At 42.4% G+C, this 25,078-nt stretch overlaps 2 protein-coding genes across 5 annotated transcripts in view; one reads left to right on the top strand and one right to left on the bottom strand.

The window, feature by feature from the left end:
* Positions 1 to 16,526, bottom strand: part of ATG2B (autophagy related 2B) — a 44,379-nt gene extending 27,853 nt beyond the window's left edge. The window contains exons 1-11 of one of the 3 annotated variants that reach the window (XM_028716696.2): positions 15,871 to 16,526; positions 11,951 to 12,113; positions 11,450 to 11,602; positions 10,745 to 10,847; positions 9,904 to 10,066; positions 8,729 to 8,908; positions 5,642 to 5,738; positions 4,419 to 4,601; positions 3,938 to 4,092; positions 2,369 to 2,480; positions 728 to 989 (exon numbers count right to left, since the gene is read on the bottom strand). In XM_028716696.2, coding sequence (XP_028572529.2) covers positions 728 to 989; positions 2,369 to 2,480; positions 3,938 to 4,092; positions 4,419 to 4,601; positions 5,642 to 5,738; positions 8,729 to 8,908; positions 9,904 to 10,066; positions 10,745 to 10,847; positions 11,450 to 11,602; positions 11,951 to 12,113; positions 15,871 to 16,032 — 1,733 coding nt within the window. In that variant the 5' untranslated portion in view covers positions 16,033 to 16,526. The remainder of the gene's footprint in view (positions 1 to 727; positions 990 to 2,368; positions 2,481 to 3,937; positions 4,093 to 4,418; positions 4,602 to 5,641; positions 5,739 to 8,728; positions 8,909 to 9,903; positions 10,067 to 10,744; positions 10,848 to 11,449; positions 11,603 to 11,950; positions 12,114 to 15,870) is intronic. The other 2 variants (XM_028716647.2, XM_028716603.2) reach the window with 2 other exon arrangements.
* Positions 16,527 to 17,849: 1,323 nt separating this feature from the next.
* On the top strand, positions 17,850 to 24,852 carry GSKIP (GSK3B interacting protein). 2 transcript variants are annotated; one of them, XM_028716452.2, is made up of 3 exons: positions 17,850 to 17,999; positions 20,993 to 21,251; positions 23,095 to 24,852. In XM_028716452.2, exons 2-3 carry the CDS (start codon positions 20,994 to 20,996, stop codon positions 23,254 to 23,256), a joined length of 420 nt encoding a protein of 139 aa, XP_028572285.1. In that variant the 5' UTR covers positions 17,850 to 17,999; position 20,993; the 3' UTR covers positions 23,257 to 24,852. The 2 variants fall into 2 exon arrangements, with proteins under 2 accessions (XP_028572285.1, XP_028572239.2); XM_028716406.2 differs by lacking the exon at positions 17,850 to 17,999 and adding an exon at positions 18,055 to 18,954.
* Positions 24,853 to 25,078: the final 226 nt, after the last annotated feature.

The raw sequence follows: 25,078 nt of genomic DNA, 5'->3' as shown, positions 1-25,078 counted from the left end.
AGATCGGGATCTGTTTAATGTGTGTAAATTTCCTGAATTCTCATATTATTAGATTTCATTTGCTTTTCTGCTGCTCTTATTGGCTTTAGGTTGTATTTGTGTTTGAATGACACTAATTGTCCTTATACTGTACGCTGCTTAGAGATCTTACAAATATTAAGCGCTTTATAAATGCTTTTAAATAAATAATTAATCCTGCACACACACAGAGAGAGAAAAAGAATTCTAACTTACTTTGTGGTGGTGACTTGATGTGTAGAAGAAGAAGAGGAGTTTGGATTTGATATCCCGCCTTTCACTCCCTTTAAGGAGTCTCAAAGCGGCTAACATTCTCCTTTCCCTTCCTCCCCCACAACAAACACTCTGTGAGGTGAGTGGGGCTGAGAGACTTCAAAGAAGTGTGACTGGCCCAAGGTCACCCAGTAGCTGCATGTGGAGGAGCGGAGACGCAAACCCGGTTCCCCAGATTAGCAGACTACCGCTCTTAACCACTACACCACACTGGCTCTCTGGTTGTGTACCAGGCACAACCCCAGCAACCTACAGTGTCTACTGCTGCAATAATTAAGGGGTGGTGGGAACTATCCCTTTATCTACCAGGTATACCTTAGCCTCTCAAGTATGTTCCAACAACACTCATATCAAATATTTACTGAGCAAGCTCAAGTTGTCACAGAATTTATGCATTTCGTTTCCTATGTTAGCAGATGAATAAGCAAAGTTGTACCTAAGGTGATCATGTGAACAAGCCTTTGCAAATACTTCTCGGAGGGACAGAAAATCTTCTCTTGGAAACTTAACTGGATCAACCTTTTCTATGCGGGTAAAAAAATCCTGTGCCATTGGTGTAAGTGGACTGGCGTTCAGTGACGTTTCAGGGGGTGGCAAAGGATCAATATGAAGTACCGATACAGAGAAAGCGCCCACTGCTAGTCGAAAAAGAAGTTCAGGCCTGGATTCATCCACTGAGACAGATCTGGATGGAAGAGCTAAAGGGAAGGAATAAAATGTTTAATGTTACAGTAGGTCTCAGTGTATGTGTTGTGTATATATGTGTATAAACACACTTTTTTATATATAGTGCAGTCTCAATGAGTTCAACAGGAATAATTTTCAGGTAAGTGTATGAAGGATTGTATCTCTGACTATTACAAAAGTTGTTAAGTATTAAATTTGCGACAAAGATACATTTTTTTTAAAAAAAAAACCCTCTCCATTTAAAATAATAAGTTGCTCTGATTTGCAGAAATGTATTTTGGCACAAATTACAAATAAAAACAACACTTTCAAGCATATGGTGGATTTCAATATGCTCAGATCTCCTTACAGATTACAGATAATAAAACGTGCAAAATTAACACCGACTTCTTGCTTAATGTTCTGTTCTGAATGTATTCCCACAAAAGTAATACTCTCCTTTTAAAGCAAAGCCACTACAGAAAGTAGTGGAGACTTTCAGGCCCAGGGGCCAAAAATGGGCCTCTCTTTCTGGCCCTTGGGTCTGCCACACCCTTATTGGTCCTGCAGACTTTTGCCAGGCAGGAAGAAAGCTGGAGACGTGACCCTCACCCCACCCGGGACATGGACCAGTCATTGGTTTCATTGTTTGGTTGTCTTTGCTTTTGAGGAACCATTGGAACCCTTGCCTTCCTTGAAAACATTGGCAAAAGGGCTGGGATTGGAATCTAAAGTCCCCTTGCCTATTTTGGATTTGAAAGGGGCAAAAGGACTGAGATTGAGAAGCGTCTGGTGAAAAACGACTGGCTAGTTGTTTGTCATCTCTCTGGGTTAGCAAAACTTTCCTTTTATTCAGTAAGGACATCTTTCCTGCTCTACATCTTCCTGAAGTGCTTCTGCTTGGCTGAAGTGTGTCCTTGAACTGATGTCTCTTGGTTGCCCGGAGTGAGTGGTAACCACTGACTTACTCATTCCTGGAAAGCAGTCTTATTATACTAAGGTAAAAGGGGGTGGCGCTGTGGGTTAAACCACAGAGCTGAGGACTTGCCGATCAGAAGGTCGGCAGTTCAAATCCCCGTGATGGGGTGAGCTCCCGTTGCTCGGTCCCTGCTCCTACCAACCTAGCAGTTCGAAAGCACGTCAAAGTGCAAGCAGATACCGGTACATAGGTACCGCTCCAGCGGGAAGGTAAACGGCGTTTCCGTGCGCTGCTCTGGTTCGCCAGAAGCGGCTTAGTCATGCTGGCCACATGACCCGGAAGCTGTACGCCGGCTCCCTTGGCCAATAAAGCGAGATGAGAGCCGCAACCCCAGAGTCGGTCACGACTGGACCTAATGGTCAGGGGTCCCTTTACCTTTACGTAAAAGTCACATTTGCTTCTGGCAACAACCACCTTGACTTATTTACTTACAAGTCCTTCGCAGTGGAGCTGAGTGGATGACACTAGGTGTAAAGGATGAACCTCTTATGTGTGGCGGTTCCTGTTTGTTTTGATCAAAACAGTCTCCCCAGGCTGGCTGCTGCTAAAAGGAAAAAGAGAGAGCTGGTTGTTACACCTGTACATCACCTCAACTTAACTAATGTAACAGAAAATGAACCTCAACATATAGTGGTACCTCTGGATATGAACGCTTCTGGTTGCGCATGCGTCAGGTTATGAGCTGTGCTAACCTGGTAGTAATAGCTCCCGGATGTGAACTTTGCCCCGGGATGCGAGCAGAAATCGTGCGCAGGAGGCACGCTTTCACTTAATGGCACCTCATGTTAACAACAGTTTCAGGATAAGAACGGACCTCCGGAATGAATTAAGTTCGTAACCAGAGGTACCACTGCATATTATCGTAATGACATGTCATTTTGTAGTTCTGCTGTTTCCATACTTTAAAAAAACCCACTCAAAGGTTGCTACATGTTGCCTACAGGGAAAGATCAGTGGTCCTCTTTACCTAGTGCCATAGATGTGCACAGCAATTTGCAGAGGACAAGTTTTTGCCATGAGAAGCTTGTACCCTAACATGGCTTTCCCTTGGGTCTAGAGAAAGGAAAGCAGGGGAAGAATATTTAGTTAATTCAGCAATATGTACTTAGAAATAGTTTCAGTAGGTCATGGGAATTGGGAAGCTGTGCCAAAGGCTTCATAGGAAAAATAGCTTTGTAACTGTGGGGGGACGTAGGATACTAGTTGCCACCGTGAGATCAAATATGTACATCTAAAGGGGAAGGGTCAAAACTCAGTGGTAGAAAGCAGGCTCTGCATGCAAATGGTCCTAAATTTAATCCCTGATATCTCTCTATCAGGACTGGGAAAGATTCCTGCCTGACACATCCTACAGTCTCTGCCAGTCAGTGTGAACAATACTAAACTAAATGAGCCAATACCCTGACTTAGTGTGATGCTACTTTTCATTTTGTCAAATATAGTCAATACATCAAATTTCGCAGAGCTTTAAACTGAAGCATTTCTTGGTTGCATTGTCAAATTCTCTCACCCACCGGAACTGGACCTATTGACATCATAGCAAATGATGTCACACATGACATCATAGTGTCATGGTGAATTAGGGGAAAGATGTGAGGTTTCAATGTGGCTATAGTGCCTTCACTGAGATGCTGTTAAAAAAAAATCATCCTGTAGCAGACACTCTTTGGGATGATGGCTAAAAGGGTATGAAACTGGCAGGCAGCCAGCCATGCACAACAGAGATTAGTGTCACTGTTTTAAAAAGCACATGATAAAAATCATAGGAACGTAGAAAGCTACCTTATACAGAGCCTGGTCAGAAGTGCATCTAGCTCAGTACTATCTACACTGAGTGACAGCTGCTCTCCAGGGTTTCAGACACGACATATTCCCCTCCCTTCCTGCAGACCCTGGGGACTGAATCTGGGCCTTTCTGCAGACAAGCAAACTGCTCTACCACTGAGCTATGACCTTTCCCCTCTTCATTTGCTCAAAGACAAACAGTTAAAGACAACCTACCACCGCAGCGCCATGGGGAGATCCTGCGGGCGTATTAGTGTATGTACTAGTTAAAGAAAGGTCTAAATCCATAGTTGGTGGGTCTCCAAGCGGTGGCAGAGAGGAAAGACTGTGAGACATCTCCATGTCAGCCATCGAGAAAAACACTTCTTCTTCTAAAAGGAAAAGAAAAGATATCATCTTGCGTGATTTGTTCACAATGAAAAACATTTAGGTCAAGTACAGCACACCAAAGCATGAACGAGATGGTGATGCTTCTTTAGCCTATCCCACCTTTCCCTGGAAGGTGCCTGCATCACCTCTCATTCCGCCCCCCGACTCTCCAGAGCAAATTTACAGGGTGCTGCAGTGAGAAGGGAGAATCTGTGACCATCACCTACCTGCTCCATTCTCTAAGTTGAGCAGTACTGCAACCAAGAACAAGTCTTGCTCCAAAGCAAAGAGGAAACCAAAAAGCACCCTAAGATGTTCAATTGCTCACCCCGGCTTGAAGGAGTTCTGGCTGCCTCTGTCTCATAGAAACTCGGATCAGACTGTGCTCCTGTTGGCAATGTGTCTTTTCTTAAGTAGCGGTTGAGCTCCATCTGAATCCGATATTCATCTTCCTGCTGCATTGGCCGGTTTCTCCTATCTTTATTGCACAATTCTATTCTGCTAGGATTCTCTGTAATTGAAAACAGGGTGTGGCAACTTAACCTCCAATTCAATTCCCAAGCCCCAGAGATATCCAAACACCAAATAATTCCCCCCAAACAACACCTCGTTTAGCTGTGATAAAAATCACACTTTTAAAAAAATGTTACCTAAAAGAAAACTAACTCCAAGCAGCATTACCATTTCACAAAGAAAGGCACTCAACAGAATTTGTGTGAACATTTTGAGCACTTTAGGTTGAAATGTTTTTCTCTCAATTTCAGGTTTGCCTTAAATTAGCAGAAGGGCTATTTTGAGGTTTGTTTGGAATTTTTTTAGAAGACAGGAAGAAATATGTTAGAAATTTGTGTACAAAAGGAACAATCTTGCATATAAGGAGGGAATTAAAGTTTCCTGATTTGAGAATTTCTCTGTTTAAGAAAAATCTATCAAGCATTACTTTAAAATACACTATTTACTTTTGGGCCAGAGATCTTGAATCTTCTTTTGTTGCCTAAACAACTAGCCCTCTGCATGGAAGTGTATGAGGAAGGAGAAAGGGAAACAAACATTTATCATCCCTTACAGACTTTCAAAAAAATCACAACAACACTAACCGATGAAGACTAGATAAAACCTGCATGAGAAAAACATGTTACTAATATTAATCACAACTATGGAGCTACTAAACTGGTTTCAGATCCTTTTGGCTATTTCCAATTCTTATTACCTGCTTTCAGAAGGAGGAACAATACAAATCTACTTATGAGAAAGTTCTCCCCTAACGTAAGATTTTCTTTAGACTTTTTGAAATAAAAGTAAAGCTTCAGTAATTTAGGGCCAATCTAGTCAAAGCGTTTTAAAAACTCTTGGGTTTCAAAGGAAGAGTTCTAAGCGTGCGCTTTCCTCTGCAGTTCAACATATGGGATTTAAGAGTGTTTAACTTTAAACGTACACTTTTGATACTGCCCTTAGTCTAGAGATTATTCAAAACCTTGGAAATAGTGCAACGTGTTTAATGCAGTGCTCACACTCTTTCTAACCACACAAGGCAATGCAACTTTGGCTCACCTGGTCCAGCGATAGCTGCTAACATATCCAGCAGAAGATGTACCTGTCTGGGTGACAGGAATAGGTGTATCGAATCTATCTCTCCATCTACATCCAACTTAAGAAGAATAAAGAATATATTCAAGAAATACGGATTAATTCTCGGATTATGTACTGTCTAATCATTGAACCAAAGCAGACATTTCATCCCCAGCTTTAATTCCTTATTATTATTGGTCTGTATACACACTATATTCACTCAAAGACTGATAGGGTACCACAACACAGCATTTAAATTGTTCTGGATACCAGCATTAGGTCCACACTTGAATGCTTATAATGCTTACTTTGACATCTCTGCATTGAACAAGGGCCATTTGAATACTCAGAATCTATAAGGCAGCTTGTGCTTCTGGGCCTGTTTGTACAATTGCCTGACAATTTTAAATCTGCAGCTGAGGTTTTCAACATTGGACTGGACACATGTGAGACCTCTTTCCAGATCCTTGCCTATTACCACAAAAAGGTGAGCTTGAAAGGCCAATTCACACTGTAAGTTTTAAAATTCATCTCTTTTAAATGTTTACAACCTGCTATACAGATACAACACACGAAACAGGCTAGCCATACAATCATTAGTAATGAAATTAAAAACACAACTTTCAAAATAAACAAAGGCAGAATACTTGACTAACCCTGGTAGCTAAGATGGCACTGACAATGTTACAAAATGTACTGGACATGCTGAAAAGGCCTGGACTTTCAGTTCAACAGTAAAATATGCTCTATTTTACAACAGCATTGCAGCAGTTCCCAATTGCTGGCATATAAAACTTTTGGCAGTTGCAGTATATGTAAGTTGCCAGACATAGCACAAAATTGTATGAAGATGCTCAGAGGCAAACCATTGTTTCCTCTTTAGCTTTAGAATTCCATCTCTCATTCCCACTCTGTAGAAATCAGAACATATTCTAATACCAACTGACTTTTTACAATAAAAACTAACAATATCCTGGGTCTTTATGACAGGATAAATTCTCTGTCTCTCTTTTTCCCTTGACCCAGTAATTTCTTCTTTTACTGCCTGCTCCCGCGACAGATGCCACTGCCAGCATATCCTGCCAAAAGGAAGCCCAAAAGAAGCTCTAAAAAGTAACCAATTCCTTCCAAATGGCTTCCAAAACATTTCATCTCACCATCTTTAAGCAACAGGGATCACTTAACTGAGTGTATCTTAGAGACAGCATTAGTTGTCTGTGAGCAGCAATTCCTTAAAGAATTGCTTATGTTTACATCAGAAGCCTTATCGCTTTCCTGTTACATGTAGACTTATGTAATGATGCTTTCTTGTTTTGGTTGATTTACACGATGAGCTAAATCCTGACTTGTCTGTTCATCCAAACCTAATCAAGTTCATTATAACTGGTTAGGAGCAACAATTCTTCATGATCTATACTGTGCTTTGACACTGGTTTATGAATCTTGGCTTGCACTAACTCTGGTTTGTTATTATGCCTGAACTCTGCATCGAAATTTAATCCTATTTATTTACTCATTTATTTCTCACCTTTCCTCCAAAGAGCTCAAGGTGGTGTACATGGTTCTCTCCCTTTCCATTTTATCCTCATAACAGCCCTGTGAGGAACATTAGACTGAGAGATAGTGACTGGACAAGGTCACCAAGTGAGCTTCATGACTGTGTGGGGAATTGAACTCTGCCTGGCTACAGAAATGGAATGTGAGAGAGATGAGAAAATCAAACCCATCACATGGCTAAGAGATTCTTCCTTGGTTACATTTCCCCAACGGCCTCTTCACTCACAAGCTCTCTCTGCATCTTAGCTGCCTAGTTCCACAGTAGCCTTCTGAGGAAATTATTCTTATTTCTCTGAAAGGATGAAGGGCACTTACTCCCAATTCTAATAATGATATATATATTAACTGGGGTTTTTCCTCTCTCTTACCAAGCTGTTATCAGCAGCTCAACAGATACAATTACAGTTTCATCTAAAAGCTTCCCACTAAACACGAATGCCAACCCCATACCCATTTCCCACTAAAGTATTTCCGCAGCAACCCGTCTACCTCCTTTTAGATCCCAAGGACTCCAGTTATTGTTTTTCTGCTTGCTCACCAGTAATTTGACTACTGAAAAAAATTAACCATCATTGAAAGAGCAGGCACAAAATGAAGAAAATTTGTTCAGTACTGTTGGAGGGAAAGGACTAATACAAAAAGCTAGCAATCCTTCATAGGGAGGTACCTAGGAATGGGGAAGAGGGGGTCATTTTTTGACTTTGTTTTGGCTCAGGGTCATGCTGCAAGCCGCCAAGGATTTTGGAGGAGATGAGTTTTTTACTTCCCCGCCCTGTTTTTGCAGGTGGCCAACGGTTAGAGAACTGGCGATCCTTTGGACCCCATTAAATACTTTCATATAGCAGCTATCCATTCACAGAGGAAGTGCAGGGTTGGGTGGAAGACAACAAACCACCAAAGGCGACAGCTGTATATTAGGTTTGCTTCAATGTGAGCTGGATTCCAGCCTCTTCAATGTACAAAGTATGACTTAGCTTTCTATCAGAATGCAGCCACTGATGTATTAGGAAATCAAACAAAAACAAAGGTCACAGGGTGAATACAATCTGTGCCTGGCCATCAACTGACTAAAAGGAACATTCAGTAGCAGCAGGAGCACCTGCATAAAGAGTGGCAGAGTGCCAGCTTCCAGGTGCCCACACTACAGTTACCTTGCTTCTGTCCTGGGCTGGCCTTTATGCTGAATCCAGGAGAGAGGAAGCAAGAACTAGCATGCAGTAGTTGCTTGCATGCTCTGGAAATTTTCTAGATGCTTATAAATGTCAGTTGTGCAATTGCCTGGAGATCTAAACATGCCTACCCTTCTCCCTTTTTCAGGCCCACCAAGTTGGCAAGGAGAGTTCAGCTGTGTGCATCAATGAAAAAGAGGAATAGGGAATAAAGAAAGGTATCACCTCAAGCCTTGGAGTAAAGGGGGAAATGCATGACTGCAATTTTTGTCTACAACTGAACTCCTGCCCTGGCAATCTGAACACATGTCTTTTACCTGTAATGCATGAAGCTACAACTAACCTTTGCTCCTGGAAGCACTTCATTTTGCTTTAATGTAAGGCTTAGTTCCATCCTTCCAATCAGCTTACATATTTGCACAGGATCAGATGGAGAAACCTCTGGCAAGTTTCTTGCTAATTGTGGATGTGGTTCATACACAATTTTTGGGTTCCAGCTAGGTGAGAGCTTTGGTTCTGTTGCCTTTAAAAGAAATACAAGGAAAGGCATTAATTCCATAACACAAATTGACTATTTTATACTCTTAAATATGACACCTCATTTTAATGAACATACTGATTGTCAAACTGCACTTGATGAACTCCTAGCATTACTTTGTTACATCTGTATCTTCTTTCCTCTAAAGACCTCCAAGTAGCAATTTTAGATTAGCAGCAACTCTTGACTTAGGCTACACTGAAAAATGTTTCTCACTGAGCAGCCTTGAAAGACTAGGGATTTGAACCAGAATTCCCACAGACAAGAGAACATTCTAGCCACTAAAATCATGATGGGTATCCTCATTCAGAATTCATTTACTATAAAATTGTAGGGCATAATGTATAAATGGAATTAACCCAATGCTATAAACCTTGCTCAATTTAGCCCTCGCAGAAGCAGAGACATCAAACACTGCAAAGAGCGAGATAAATCTGAGAGTAAAGAACAGCTGGGCATAGGGTCACTTTCTGTGTTCATATGTCCAAGAGATAGCTAGAAGAAATGCATGGAAGCAACTCATCACATAGCAAAATATATTCTAGTAAAGGTAAAGGGACCCCTGACAGTTAAGTCCAGTCACAAACGAATCTGGGGTTGCGGCGCTCATCTCGCTTTACAGGCCGAGGGAGCCGGCGTTTGTCCGCTTCCACAGACAGTTTTTCTGGGTCATGTGGCCAGAATGACTAAGCTGCTTCTGGCAAAGCCAGAGCAGAGCACAGAAACGCCGTTTACCTTCCCGTCGGAGCAGTACCTATATATCTACTTGCACTGTGTGCTTTCGAACTGCTAGGTTGGCAGGAGCTAGGACAGAGCAACGGAAGCTGACCCCGTCGCGGGGCCTCAAATCGCCGACCTTCCGATCGGCAAGTCCAAGCAGCACAGTGGTTTAAACCACAGCGCCACCAGTGTCCCTTAAAATATATTCTACGTTTCATTAACTATACATATGCATATATGTAGATCTTTTTTTTTTTTACCAATTGTGTAGCTGAACACACTGGAGAGGATTTTGCTGATGCCAGAAATTCATCCCAGAAGAAAGAAACACCTGTGAGGTGTAACAATTTGTGAGCAAAAGCTGTGGGCTGATGCACATTAATTCCAGAGCATTCATCGGCGGTTTCATCGTAGTACATCGTTCTAGAAGGGTGGAAATAAAATAATGAAATACTTCTACAGTCATGTTGGACAGCGTTCCATTCTTGGTTTTCTTAAAAGAGGCACTAGTAAATCTAGAAGATTACTTTTCAATAATTTGGTTGCTGTTTACTTCAATTATTCAAAAGTAAATTTTTAATTTTAAAACCCACAGTGAGAGTATGTTCAGCATGATCCCAAGCCTGTTTACTTAAAAACAGGTTCACTGAGCCTTGCTCTCTAATTGGAATTGCAGTCTTAAAATCTATTGTAGCACCGTGACCCAAGCAGTCAGCACCCCCCATGGAGAATTGAGTGCTGGAAACCTATTTCACTCATGCTGTAGGTATTGTCCATTCAGAACCTGATCTGATGTGCACCCAAAAGCCCATTTCTTCACATGCATTCCCCAGTAGCAGCTCCTCATTTATGGAATGCCCTCCCTGGTGAGGTTACAAACATTCCTGTTCACCCACATATTTGGTGGCTGAAATATACTGCTCCTAGCAACCATGAATCAGGAGATTTGGCCGTTTTAAAATGCTTTACTGTTCCCCAGCTTAGACTCCTTGGGGAGAAAAGGCCAGACAGATATCAAATAAATAAAAAAATAAAACGAATTCTCACACACAAGGACAAGATAACATTCTAAACTCTACTTAGAAGAACAATACTACTTACTTTTCAATGCGGATTTCAAGTGCTGTCCCACTTTTTGAGTTATCTGGCACATGTTCAATTCGCAGAACAGTGTCTAAAAAGGTGACTTTCACTCTCCTTAAAACTATAGTGAAGAAAGCAAAATGGAGGGGGACGTGTCACTTAGAAACATGAATATAAAATATGATTTCAGCTATGCAGATATCTGTTGGCTATACCAATAAAGAGAAATTAACATAAAATACTATGAGCCCTCTTACCCTCCTCACGTATGCAAAAAATTATGTAGAAGGAGCAGCTGGTATGTACAGCCCTGAAACTACCCAGCTCTTCTTTTCCTCCCCAGGACAGGAGTAACTTGGGACTATGGTGCTGGGAAGAGAAAGAACTCTGAAACATTGCAGGGAACACACAAGCTGGTTTTCCTTTTTAGATAATGACTGATGCATTTTGGTCCATGCATGCAGACTTGGGGGAAGAGGGTTCACTTCCCCCAAGCAACTTCCACTGTGGACACAGCGAGATTTGCATATTGGTACATCATGGCCCAAAATTGAAAGCTGACTACTGTTACCATCAAACAGGGAACTTCTTCTAACCTGAGCAAACTGCTAGGTTTTACACATGAAATACATTATCAAGGTCAACTCAGTTGGCAAAAGATCTCTCAGCTTTACGTAGCGCATCTTGATATAGTGCTTTGTAAGCTCAAAGAGTCCATCGTACCTGTTTCAATTGTTTCAGCAAATTTTTCAAGCCCTTCAAAAGGCTGGGAACCTTCTCCTTGTTCATCTGTCAGTTTCTGGCTAAGACATTCTTTTGCAAGCTGCATACTACTAGTCATGAAGCTTGACCAATACATGGGCTCTGAACCAGAAGCTAGAAAAGAAGAGATAAGCCTCAGGTGCTTTGTCATAAATGGCCTTCAGCAAATGTTCAACCATAACCAAAGCACACACATACAGGGATAAATTAGAAGCCCAGCTTCTGTATACAAGAATGAGAAATTCTGTGAATGGTACCTCTGAGCTGTGGGCGACACTCACAACAGAAGTATCAGCCTCCCCAGGAAGAAAGTAGTATCTGCTTCTCTATAATGTGCTGAAGTTGGGGGTCACCCTGCTGCTTTGGAGAAATCAGTACTCACTGTGGGATGTCCCAATAGTCCACTATTCAGAAAATTAAATAGGCATGACTTGTTTTTGTCAATGATCCTTCTTAACTTACTTAGTCGGGGTCTTGGCTTGAAGACCATCTCTAAGCCCTTCACTTCAAGCGCACAGTTATCTTGAAGTAATGAACCCCAGGGCACAGAAAGAGAAATTGACTGAATAAATCCCTCAGTGACTTCCAGAGGAGCATCTGCTGATTCAAGAATCTCATTAAGACTCTGAAACAAAGAGAAAAAAGAATCAAGAATTGCTTTGCATATTACATAAGTAGCATATGATCAATTTTTGTTGATGCCCATGATATTTTATATCAAAAATAATGTGAGTTCCCTTCAGTATTAAATACTAAAGTGAATTGTGGACCCGTGGTTTTGGTGAAAATGGCTTATATGTCATATATATATTTGTGTGTTTGTGTTTGTGTGTGTGTGTGTGTGTGTGTGTGTGTGTGAGAGAGAGAGAGAGAGAGAGAGAGAGAGAGAGAGAAGGAATGTATTTTGAGTAATTAATGTGCATAATAACTGGCCAATGTGCATATTCCCCAGGCCTCATGGGAAATGTGCATATAAGCCTTCCATGAACTGCACACATTTCCCGGTCACTATACATAATCCCCAACAAGCCTTAGGGGAAGTGCATATTTCAGATGAACTTTGTACATTCTCCAGCCATTATGCATAATCCACAACAGGTTTGGGGGCATGTACATACCTTGGCTGCATTTTGTACATTCTCTGGCAATACGCACATTCTCCAGTCAGTATGCATACTCTCCAGGAAACACTACCTTTTCCCTATTTCTTGTTCAGAAGTGTGCAATCTGCACTCCCCAGGTTACTTCTGGCAGTTTTCTCCCATCTTTTCCTTCATCTGCATTCAAGTTACCACCTCAACTATTTCATCACTCCAAACTCCCTGAAATACTATGCTGCCAATTTATCCCTAGTCAGTGTAAAAGGACACCTGGAAGCAATGATATTTACACATGCAGTTGTCTTATTGCAGAGACACCAGGAAATCATCCAAAACCATAAGCCTCCCCAAGAGGACCAACTGAATTGCCCCCCACCAAGCATTAAGAGCTTCTAACAGCCTCAACTTTACCAGTAGTAATCTAGATCTATGGCAGACTCTATGGCATCAGACTGGGCATACACACAGCTACATGTGTTGGGTCCAAAATGTTTTGGGATAGCCTCATGGCAGCCATTAAGGCTTGAACTGCTCCCCTGTGGATGCTGGAATCTCTCAAGACCTAAAAATTTTGGAGTCATCAAGTCCAAGAAGAGGACTTGATTTATATATAGTGCCCTTAATTTTGGTGTAGCACAATGCAGAAAATACTAGATTTTAATTCAATTATATTTTTCTTAAAAAGGCCTTTCCCATTTAGTGCAGGCTGTAGATTTTCAAGAAAGAAACCAAGTAACATCTGTTAAAATACTGAATAGGGAGGTTCCAGTGTGTTGGTTTCCTAAGCACTGCTTTACACTACAGTGGAAAAAATGCTCAAGAGACAACCTATTGTTGGCTGATCCTACCAATGATCTCTTTGAGTAATCTGGGTCAAATGTGATCACAGTGAATAAACCTCAAATATCAACAACCAAGTGTGCCACATAATCCCCATACATTCCAGAAGACAAAACAAAACAATGGGTACACCTGGAGAGAAACATAATCGAAAATTCCCCCACCACAGCATACCAATTCCAGGACTGTAGCATTCAGGTGCAGCTCTCTATTATCACAATGAAATTATCCAGCTAAACTATCACAGCAGACATGACAGACAGTAACTGTAGAGAAACAGACAGAGATGCCCCAGATGATATGGAAGGTAACAGGTGAGTAATCTATTCTGCCCTGATTCACATGCCTCTACTTCAGTGGGGGGTTTTCCTCACAGTTGGAGGTGACTTCTGGTTTTTAAAACTTTATTAGATGCATTTATACATTATAAAGAGAAACATTTGTACTATTTAGAAAACAGGAGGCATGCAAAATAGTCAATTCAAAACTGAAGAATCAGCATATTTAAAAGGCAGTTACTAATTTACTTATTCTTTCTAGCATAGCTTGCTGAAGGGAGCAAAGGTCCTGGGGTGTCCACTAGAGGATATTTAAATCAAAACATTCAAAGCCTACCTACTGGCTATAAAAACTGAACTGTGCCACAGGGTCATATGAGAACAACCTTTATGCTTACGAAGTCAGTTACATCCAAACTCAAACTGTTTACACAAATGCTGAACATACCATATAAAAATTGTTTTCTGGATTCACAGCTAGCCAGTGTTTTTAAAATGTATGAACATAGAAAAATAGAACATCATAAAATTAAGCATCTTCAAATGGTAAAGGGGAAAAAAATGTTTTAAATTGGTCTCCAGATCACCTGAAGAGAAACAGAGTAGACTACACCCCCCCAAAGCATATATTTATACAAAAAAAAAAATTCCTTCCAGTAGCACCTTAGAGACCAGCTAAGTTTGTTATTGGTATGAGCTTTCGTGTGCATGCACTCTAAGTTGCTACTGGAAGGAATTTTTTTATTCTCTTTATTTTCTTTTCTTTCGACTACGAAAACTGAGTTGACCAATACCAAGATGAAAGCAACCACATAACCAAAATAATGTGCTTCCTGACACTTCAGTGCAGTAGACAAGCTAGTTTGTACAAATAGCACTCCATACCCCAATAGCCACTTAGCTAGAAGTTAACTGCTGACACATACAGACCCGAAATTTCTATAGTGTCAATGAATTAGTAACTTTAAGATTATGAGCATGTTTAAGATTACAGACTGAATAAGACACCTGTCTCCTGGCAAGAGGAGCAGTCTTTCCCCTTCTATCTTCTGATTTTCCCTTTCCCTCAAAAAAAAAAAAATCTGATCAAAGCCCTCCATGTGTTGTTTAACTCTCATAAGCTCCAGCAAGCATGGCCAATGGGCAGGGCTGATGGGATTTGACATGCAACAACAACCAGAGGACATCAGGATGGGGAATGCTGCCGCAGACTATTCACTTCAATGGGAATTTCATTATTGTTATTGGAGTTGGTAGGGAGAAGCATTTAGGTTACAAGTCCAAGTGCTTGGAAGTGAAATGCAGTCTTCACATAGAAAAAAAGATGACTGCTTGTCAGCTTTGGATCACCCCAAACCCTCATGCATTGAAAATTGCTCAATTATTGCAGCAGTAACCGTGACAGAATCAGGATACAGGAAGTTTAAACAGTTGGCTAGGGCATGTCTGTCAAAGTGAAAAGACAGCTCTTGACACTTGACAGATAGCAAGTTCCTCAGAGGAGATGTATGAGGGGTAGGCAGGAGGTGTTATGCCATGGGGGGGGGAGCTAATTCTATTCCAGGTTGCATCATCAGAAGTATAGTGTCCAGATCCATTCTATGCTGCTTTAGTCAGACCACACTTGGGAGTACTGTGTCCAGTTTTGGGCACCACAATTTAAGAATGATATTGACAAGCTGGGATGTGTACAGAGGAGGATGATCAAGGGTCTGGAAGCCAAGCCTTACAAGGCACACAACTGAGGGAGCTGGGCATGTTTAGTCAGGTTAAGAGAGGAGATATGATAGTCATCTTCAAATATCTCAAGAGCTGATGCATGGAAGACGGAGCAAGCTTCTTTTCTCCTGCTCTGGAGGGTGGGACTTGAACCAACGGATTCAAGATAGGAGAAAGGAGATTCCGACTAAACATATGGAAAAACTTTCTGACAGGAAGAGCTGTTGGGCAGTGCAACAGACTCCCACGAGAGGTGGTGGGCTCTCCTTCCTTGGAGGTTTTTAAGCAGAGGTTGGGTGGCCACCTGTCATGGATGCTTTAGCCGAGATTCCTGCATTGCAGGGGGTCAGACCAGGTGACCCTCGGGGTCCCTTCCAACTCCACGGGGGGTCGGACCAGGTGACCCTCGGGGTCCCTTCCAAGAGACGCGTGAAGCACCACTTACCCACTTGTCTAGGGGCACCTGTGCCAAGGAGCCAGTGCCTTGGTAGAGGTCCAGGGTGAGCTGCTCCAAGCTGAGCTTCTCCTGGAGGAAGTGGCCCAGGTACCTCTGCAGCAGGTACCTGCAGGCCCTCTTCTTGATGGACTCCGAGAAGGGCCAAGGCATGGCGGCTGCGATCCACGCACTGGCAGGCGAGGGGACGGAGCTGCGGGGTCCGCAGGGAAAGGAGCCACCGGCTGGGCGAAGACGAGGAAGGGGCTGCCCTCCTCCGAAAAGAAAAGGCTGGTTATGAGGGCTGGGAAGAATGAGGGGAGGCCCAGCCCGCGGTGAGCCCGGCTCCTCTCCCCACAATTCCTATTCAGCGCCGTCCAGGAAAGCGGCAAGTCCTGAGGGAATTCCCGCGCGGACGATAACAAGAGCCTCCATCGCCGCCGCCGCCTCCTCACGCAGCACTAGCAGCCGCCATCTTGTCAGCGCAACCCCGCCTTCCCGAGTGAGGGAGGGGAGGGGCGGGGCTTACGGCGGCACAACAGCCACGAGGGTCTCTTTCCCTTCTCATTCGCTGCCCTCACCGTCTCCTCCGACTGAGCTCGTCGCGGGGCCCGCTTCTCGCCCCGCCCACTCGCACTCCGCCTCGCTATCAGCGCGCAGATTGGAGCTTGGCTGGTTGTTGTGCTCATTTGGCCCCGCCCACGGGACCGTAACTACGCTCGGCTGGACGTCCCTCCCACGGGAGAGCGTCGTCATCAGTACCGGCGCTGGGGGGACGGAAACCGTAGGGAGGGCGGGGCGAAGGAGGAGGAAATGACTTAGGTTTCCTCCTCTGAGCGAAATTGGGGAGCCCGCGCGTGGGTCTCCCAACCTTTCTGTATAGAAACGTTTCCGCATTTCATTACATTCTGCTTGTCTCGCTGTGTGGCTTTTTTGTGGTTTGAAATAGATTTTTCAGACTTTTATCATGAAATCATTTGCATAAATAGCAGTAACTTAAATAACGTGCTATCATCATCATCAATATTTATTTGCCGCCTAACACAAAACCTATCCATTGGGCTTACATGCACAATAAAAAGTAATAAAATACAGTGGTAACTCGGATTACATACGCTTCAGGTTACATACTCCTCTAAGCCAGAAATAGTGCTTCAGGTTAAGAACTTTGCTTCAGGATGAGAACAGAAATAGTGCTCCCGCGGCGCGGCAGCAGCAGGAGGCCCCATTAGCTAAAGTGGTGCTTCAGGTTAAGAACAGTTTCAGGTTAAGTACGGACCTCCGGAACGAATTAAGTACTTAACCCGAGGTGCCCCTGTATAACAATACAACAATATCCATCGTCCTTCACATACACACGCAGAAGCACCGGTGTTAATATAATTCCTCAAAAACCCTAAATCTGGTGCTGAAAGGATGCTGCTGTTGGCACCGGGTGAGCTTGGTTGGGGAGAGCATTGGGACGGGGGGAAATCAAAAAAGCCCTCTCGTCATCTCCAAAGAGGAGGATACATGGCGGAAGATTTCAGAAGATAAACACAGCGTCCAGGCAAGTTCAAGTTGGGGGAGCCATGCCATTAGCTCTACATCGGGATCCTCTGCCCTGTGGATCCTCAATTTGTCTAATGCGTGGGCCGGGTCCTGCCTGTGTGAAACATGCAAGCAGCAGAACAGCACTTCCCGCCTGAAGTTTCCAGCAACCGGCATCCAGAAGCATCAGCGTATGTTGCAATGAGAAACATTTGTTTATTTGATCTCTGTAAAACAACAACAGTAAACGCGAGGGTTCCCCTACTCGCCCGCCGCCTCCCCCTGCGGCCGTGCGTCCCTCCACCTCGCCCCGCACGCTCAGTCGAGAGCCGGAAGTGTCGACGTCGCTTTCAACCGAGTCTCTCGGCGCTTTTGCCCCGGCGCCTGTCCCGCCGATCGTGGGCGGGGCCTCGGCACGTGACTGGGGAGAGAAAAGGCCGCGAGTGGGAGGAGGGAAAAGAGAGCGAGAGGGGCCGGGCGCAAAACAGCTGAGAGAGGGAGGAACAGGGCTGGCTGTTCAGCTTCTCGTCTCGCGAGAACTTAAGGACGGGATAGAGCGGCTCGCGGGTGGCGAGGAGCCGGAGAGTAGGGACGGGATGGAGTAGGGGTAGGTACGTCGTCGGCGTCCGTTGTTTCTCTCTCTTCCGTTTGTTAGACTGGCAGGTGGAGCTGTGTGCGCGCGCCTCGGGTTGTGTGGAAGAAAAGCTTCTGAAAGACTCCCGAGAAAGCGGGAGGGGGGGGCTGGGTGAAGGTTGCCAACTGACCCCCATACCAGCCTGTGCCTGTGCCTCTCAGGCGACAGCTTACTAAGGCGCAAAAATTAATAATAATTAAAACCAGCAGCGGGCGAAGTTCTTCTCCTCGTGGAAGTGAGCACGGTCCCCTTCCTTCTGTCTAAAAGAGGCCGGCTGGGAAGTTGGCAGCCCTTCCTCTCTCGGAACTAGGGCCTGCTCTTGTTTAACGGGGACGTGCTTCTCTGCATGTCGTGGGATTGCGGCATCCTCACGTGTAGGGAAGGGAGGGAGGGAGGGAAGCAAGCAGCGCGTGGGTGTTTTGACAGGGGCGATGAATCCTGGGTCTTGAATTTCTTTTTGGACAGTTCTGTGGGTGGGGGAGTAGGAGCCAACTCCTAAGGGCTGAGGTCCCTTCGGTTCTCCCCCCACCACAAATAAAATATTTGAGGGGACCGCACTTCCCACCCCAAAGTTGATAGGCATTGCCATTCGAATTGCCACATCTCGTGATCGGTTGTGTGGTGCTTCCCTGTCCCCGCACCTGATATTTTATTCAAGTTGGCACCCCTGGGTGCGTGGGTGGGTGCTTGCCTGAACCCATGAGAGTTGGCCTTGTTCCTGTCTACGGTCACTTGGGCAACTCATCAGGCATAAACTTGAACAAAATGAACAAAAATAATCCTGTTTTGAAATGGGGGCGGGCGGGCAGGAGATGTATGTCTTACGGGGTAAAGCTGGAGAGCAGGTGGAATGGATTGTACAAGGAATCTTCATCATCATATATTTATGCGCCACCCGAATCAGATGTCTGTCTTATCCAACCTAAGAAACGGTATGGCTAACAACATCTAGTGATTTTGTTTTGTGTGCGGGGGAGATGTTTCTGACATGCATAGGTGGAAATGCAGACTGATGGTAGAAGATAATTTTGAACAGGAGGAAGAGGCACTGAGTAGAGAGTTGGCAAATCAGCTTTCTCAGAATCAAAACAGATACCAAGCTGTTCCTTTCTTCAAGTAATGTTCCATTATGCTTTCTGGAGTGATGGTGGTTTGTAACTACCAATGCCAGGCAGAGTGACCCTAGCTGAAGAGGAGGGGGGAAAGCAAGGAGAAAGGGTATGGAGTTTAGTGGTACTGTAGAGATGTGTGAAATGGTGTAAGGCAGAAAGGGGAGAATTATAGCATGCATCGATGGCGCTGAGCATGACAGAGTGCAGAACTTCTGGGACTTTTGCTCTCTCATTTTAGGCAAAATGGCTAACAGAGATGTGTATTCATCTTCTAAGTTTTAAAAAAGTCGGTTTCTAGACCAAGGTATTGCAGCTTGTCAATACTGTTTGGATCAAAACTTTTTTCCTGCTGACATTGCTATACATTATATTTATTATGTGAAAGACATCCCAGAGGCAGAGGGTGATGATAATATTATTCTAACTTCTTAAGGTGCATATTGAAAGCACAGAATTTTTTATATAAAGAAAGCTAAATTGGCCTTTAAGAAGTACTAAGCATTATGCATTTGTATTAACTACTGCAATGCAGGCTGCAGGGGGCTTTAGCTAGTGCAGAATGCACCTGCTAGGCTGGTAAGTGGGGTAGCTCAATGGAACCATGTGTCACCAGAGCTGAAAGCTCTGCACTGGTCAAATTCAAGATGTTAGTACTAGCATCTAAAGCTCCTAATGGCTTGGAATCCAAGTATCTAAAAGAGCACCATCCTCATTATCAATAATCTTGCATTCTGTGATCTGCAAGTGATGCCTCCGCCACTGGGTATCAGTTGTGATAGGCCTTTTCAGTGTTGGATCCTCTTCATCATAGCAAGATGCTTCTTTCTCCCCCATTACTCTGACTTTCAGGGAAAAAATTAAAAACATTTCAGTTTGCCCAGGCATTTGATGGCTGAAAGACACTATTCTGGCAACCCTTAGATCACTGGTTGAGAATGCTTTTAAACCGTTTTTAGGTTTTTTAAAGTTTTTTTATCATTGCTGTGTCTGCTGTCCTGGACTATTTCTGGAGGAACAGCAGAATACAAATTGAATAAATGAATAAAATAAATTTCACTTTTCTGTTACCTAGCCCATTTTAATGATTGCTTGGGTTAATCCACATCTTATTAACACAAATCTACATGGGTGGGATTTACACACATAATTTTCGTGGTGTCACTAGTATCAGCAGCTGAGTGTGTCATTTACCAGAAACAGATAAGTTTTCAGTGTTTGCGTTTCTGCTATGGCACTCCCTCCCCAATGAGATCCAATAGGTCCCCAAATGAAGCATTTAAAATGATGTCTGAAAAGTTTTCTTTTCCCACTAGGACTTCTCGACTATGGAGTTTGCTGGTTTTAATTATATTAACTTGAAGAATTATATTGCAATTTGGTATTTTGTTACAAACTACTTTGCAGCCCTTCGGTTAAAGAAGAAAAACAGAGTATAAGTAAAATGACAGCTGCATGAAATGCAGTGTTAGCCATTTGTACTTCTTAGGCCTGATAATTGATTTGGATTATTAACACTGTATTTAAAGAACCCATGTTTTTGAGGGCTCTGTGTACTGATCTTCCAGATATATCTTGGAATTCCAGAATCCCATTGTCATTGCTGTATTGTAGAATCTTTTACCTTGCATTTTTTTAAAAAGCCTGATATGCAGAAGTTTCAGTGCCTTCACTTGGTAATGGTGGGGGTTTGTATTTTTATTTTTTTGCATTGATATACTACATTAGTGGGTTGCTATTCATAACAATTGATTGATGATTAAAACACAACAAACTTAAACTCCCAGTGTGTATGAGCATTTGTCTTGCTGAGCATAGTTCTGAATATATTTTGATTTTAAAAATTGTGTTGTGTGTGCAGAATGGAGATGGACTGCAATCCCATGGACCTATCCAATAACACAGGGGTTGAAGACAATTCTGAATTCAAGGATTTTGAAGGAACAGACGTGAAGGACATGAGATTAGAAGCGGAAGCTGTTGTGAATGATGTGTTGTTTGCTGTGAGCAACATGTTTGTCTCTAAAAGCCTCCCATGCGCAGAAGATGTGGCGTACATCAACGTGGAAACTAGGGAAAGGAACAGATATTGCCTAGAGCTCACAGAAGCGGGACTTAGGGTAATTCTTCCTTTTGTGAAGATTAGTTATAAAAGTAATGTTAGCCAAAGGCTATTTAGTAATCTACTTTATCACAAAAGCAGCCCTCTTCAATTTTTATTTTTTGTACCGAGTGTTTCAGAATGTTTATTTTTATATGGAAGATGCTAACAAACCTACTATAACAACAACAACAATTAATTACTTGCCCATCTGACTGGGTTTCCCCAGCTACTCTGGGCATCTTCCAACAGAATGTAAAGAACACACAGTGCTATTTCTAATTAAGAGAAAAGATGTTTGGAGTTACCAGTTTTGACCCTCTAGTCTTCTGCAATAGGGTTTCTATACAGTTTCTTTTTTAAACTTTGCAGGGATCCTGACTGGCAGAAATGCATCAGATAAGGTGTTCCATGTCACTTGGTTCATGGTAGGAAGGCCCTAAATCTTGAATTTCTGATTACTAGGCAGCTTTTTTGTCCCAGATGCCTTTTCACTAAAAGGTGCTATCTATCGTTTGCCTAAATAAAACTTCCGTTTTCTTTTCATGATTAATGTATTGAAAAATTCTGCATTTAATACTTTACTTCACCCTTTAATTATGGATAACAGTCTTTCAACATATAATTATACTGGAAGGGAAAATATTAGCAGGTGCAGCTTGTGATGTCATGGTTCTGCAAGGAGCATGGGCATCTGCATCTGCCAGAATACTTTTAAATGTACATGAACTTCCATGTTGAAAGCTATCCATCCATGAATTAAAGCAGGGGTGGTGAACTTGTGGCCCTGCAGATGTTGGTCTTCCAACACCATCAGGCCCTGACAACATAGCCAAAGACTGTACTCCAGCAGCATCTAGAGGACCACAGGAGGTAACCATCCTTGATTAAAGAAATGAAGTCTTCCTTCTCTGGTGATCCACAGCTTTAAACCATTGCAAACAATGCAAACCAATGCATAATGATCACCCGTGAAAGAAAACACATATTTTCCACACATATCCACCACTGTAGACAGCTTTTTCTCCATGAAGGTTTTTATTAGGAATACAACTGAAGTCTTGTCTCTGCCTGTTTGTGTACAGTAAGTATTAACTGTGAACTGCACGAATTGAACTTGCAGTCATAATACAAGTCTTTTTCCAACTAATCGCTCTGTAGTACTATAATCATATACAATTAGTGTGCATCTCAACTGTCATGGTTACTCTAGCTGAAATAACACACATGGAGTTCTTGTTCCTTTTTGACTCAGTTTCCCCCCCAATATTAATATCAAAATAGGGCTGGGAGATGTCAGCTTTTCAACATTGCAATGGATCACCAGCCGAACATCACGGTTAAGTGATACATTGTGATGTTGAAACAGAGGATGGAACAAGCTGTAAGGCGCTAGGGTGAAAACACTGCCACTCCTGCCAAGAGATGTGAGGCAGTTTCACCCCACGGGGCCAGGACCAAGATAGCTTGTTCCTTCTACCAAGCACTGGGGAGTCCCTTCGCCCCCAGTGCCCAGTGGAGGGATTCAGGAGTGGTGGTGGGTTTACTTGTGATATTTCTGTGAAAAACCACCATCACGCTCTGGCCCTCATACTGGTCCTGGGCAATATATCAGTATTACTACACCAGTTTTACTAGACAAGTTTTACTCGATAACTTTCAGGTATAATGTATTCAGTACCATTTGTAAATAGTTCTTGGGATTGTATGATCTTGATAAACTTTGCAAGCCCCATAAAAGGGCGACTCACTAGAACAGTTTTTCGCATAACAGCTGGTTTGGTTTCTTTATCAACCTTTTTGTTTGTGTGTGTGCACTTGGTCACTTAATTTCTTAAGTATGTTATTTTCTCTTTTTGCAGGTGGTTGGCTATGCTTTTGACCAGGTGGATGACAGCGTACAAAATCCCTATCACGAAACTGTCTACTCTCTGTTGGACTCTGTTAGCCCAGCGTATAGAGAAGCATTTGGAAATGCTTTGCTACAAAGACTAGAGGCTTTGAAAAGTGATGGGCAGTCGTGATTGAATTTGCAATCGAAGTGGGCTTCAACAAAAGTTGCTGCTGGATCTAAATAGTTTGTTCTGAGGCCTGATGGCAGAGGGGGGGAAATTATTCACCTGAACTCTTTGCTTTCAAAAAAATCCCTTGTTCCATGACTTGCAGTGACACCAACTTGTAAACTATGTCCTTGATACTGTTGTTCGGAGTTAGTTACCCAATTTATTTTTAAGGTAACATAGTCACATATATAGTTACTGTTCTTTGTTAAACTTTCCTTTAGATAGTTACAATGTAACACAGTATAGTTTTGGTCTCTGATAGTTAACTTTAAAATTCTTCTAACAACTTTTGTATTTGTTCAGTAGTGTGCTTCACAAATAACTTGGATTTAAGAAAACCAAATATTTGCCATAGCTAATTTAATGAAATGGGTTTTGTTTCATTGAAAAGTTTTGTATTTAGCTCAACTTCTTGTATGTGGATTTAGACATTATCTGGCTCATTCATTAGAGTGGTAAGACGAAACATTAAATAAAGCATCTCTTAGGATATGATCCACTAAAACGTTAGGCCAGTACTTTTCAGTAACCGAACAACAGTGTGCAGTATTTGGTGTAGTCTTGAGGGTAGCAAGCAGCAATGCTAAACAATAGATATATTGTTGGCATAATGAATGTATTCATCAGCTGAAATACAAATGGGATAAGCACAGTAATGAAAAAATAAAAAGCCACATTCTGCATAAAGCCCAATCCTTCATTGCTTTTGTTAAACTATTAATACTGTGTAAAGAGAACTATTCGCATTGCTTTGAATGTTTACATAATGTACAGTATATCTAAAAGTATTTTTTGAATCTTTATTTACTATATTACATGAGTATTTCTGCAAAGCCCCAACTATGCTGTAACTTACAATGGTTCATTGTATTGATTCAAAACCAAAGAAGGAAATTGGTATTTGAATTGGGAGAAGAATAGGTGGTCTTAAGTACAATACTAGTTACCTTCCAGTGCTGTAATCTCAGTATATTTTCTTGGGATAAAGGTGGTTTAAAAAAACAACCACCACCCACAAAGCTAGAGTAATTGTGCATTGTGATAGATAATACTAACAGATGTTTTAATTCTCAAAGTGAGTGAATTTACACAATCGTCAGCTCCTTGATGGATGTAAATTTATATTTTGCAAACCTGGTTCAACATGAGTGATGCTGTTAAACCTTGCTGAGAACCTGCTCTAGGAACTGAAGGAGTACCAGCTTAGTTGAAGCATTTATTACAGCTTTGTCTTATTTCAGCTAATTATAGGATAACTAAGAATCTATAGTAAAACCTGTTACGAAACATTGACTGTTTCTTACTGTTTTAAACGCTGAAATGTCTTGCTTTATCCATATATAGAAAATTAGACTAAAATGTGCATTTCATTTTCTAAGAAAACTGGGTACATGTGCACTTACAATCTGGATTTATAGCATGGAAGTTAAGAAAACGAGGAAAATACATGAAGAAAATGTGCTCTGTCCATTTTATCTGTACTTCCTTGAATAAGGCAGCCGTGTTTATTTTAGCAGTTATACGCTTGAAATAAAAGAAGCAAAGTGGTCTGCATAATGAGTTTGCTTTTTAAAATAAAGAATAAAACAAAACAATGTACAGAGGGGTTTTTGGGTTTCTGCACTAAACTCGCAGATTTTGCTGACTTAACTAAAACCTAAAGCAGCGTTATAGATAAATGGCTTGCAGCATTTATCTCTTGGGGAGGGGGAGAAAAAAAGTCAACGCGCAATCTCTTTGTTTTCACGTTATTCCATTGGCCACGCCCCCTCTCCTCGAGGAG

This window comes from Podarcis muralis, chromosome 1, assembly GCF_964188315.1.
Source record: "Podarcis muralis chromosome 1, rPodMur119.hap1.1, whole genome shotgun sequence".
NCBI classification, from domain to species: domain Eukaryota; kingdom Metazoa; phylum Chordata; class Lepidosauria; order Squamata; family Lacertidae; genus Podarcis; species Podarcis muralis.
This window is presented reverse-complemented; position numbering and strand designations above follow the sequence as displayed.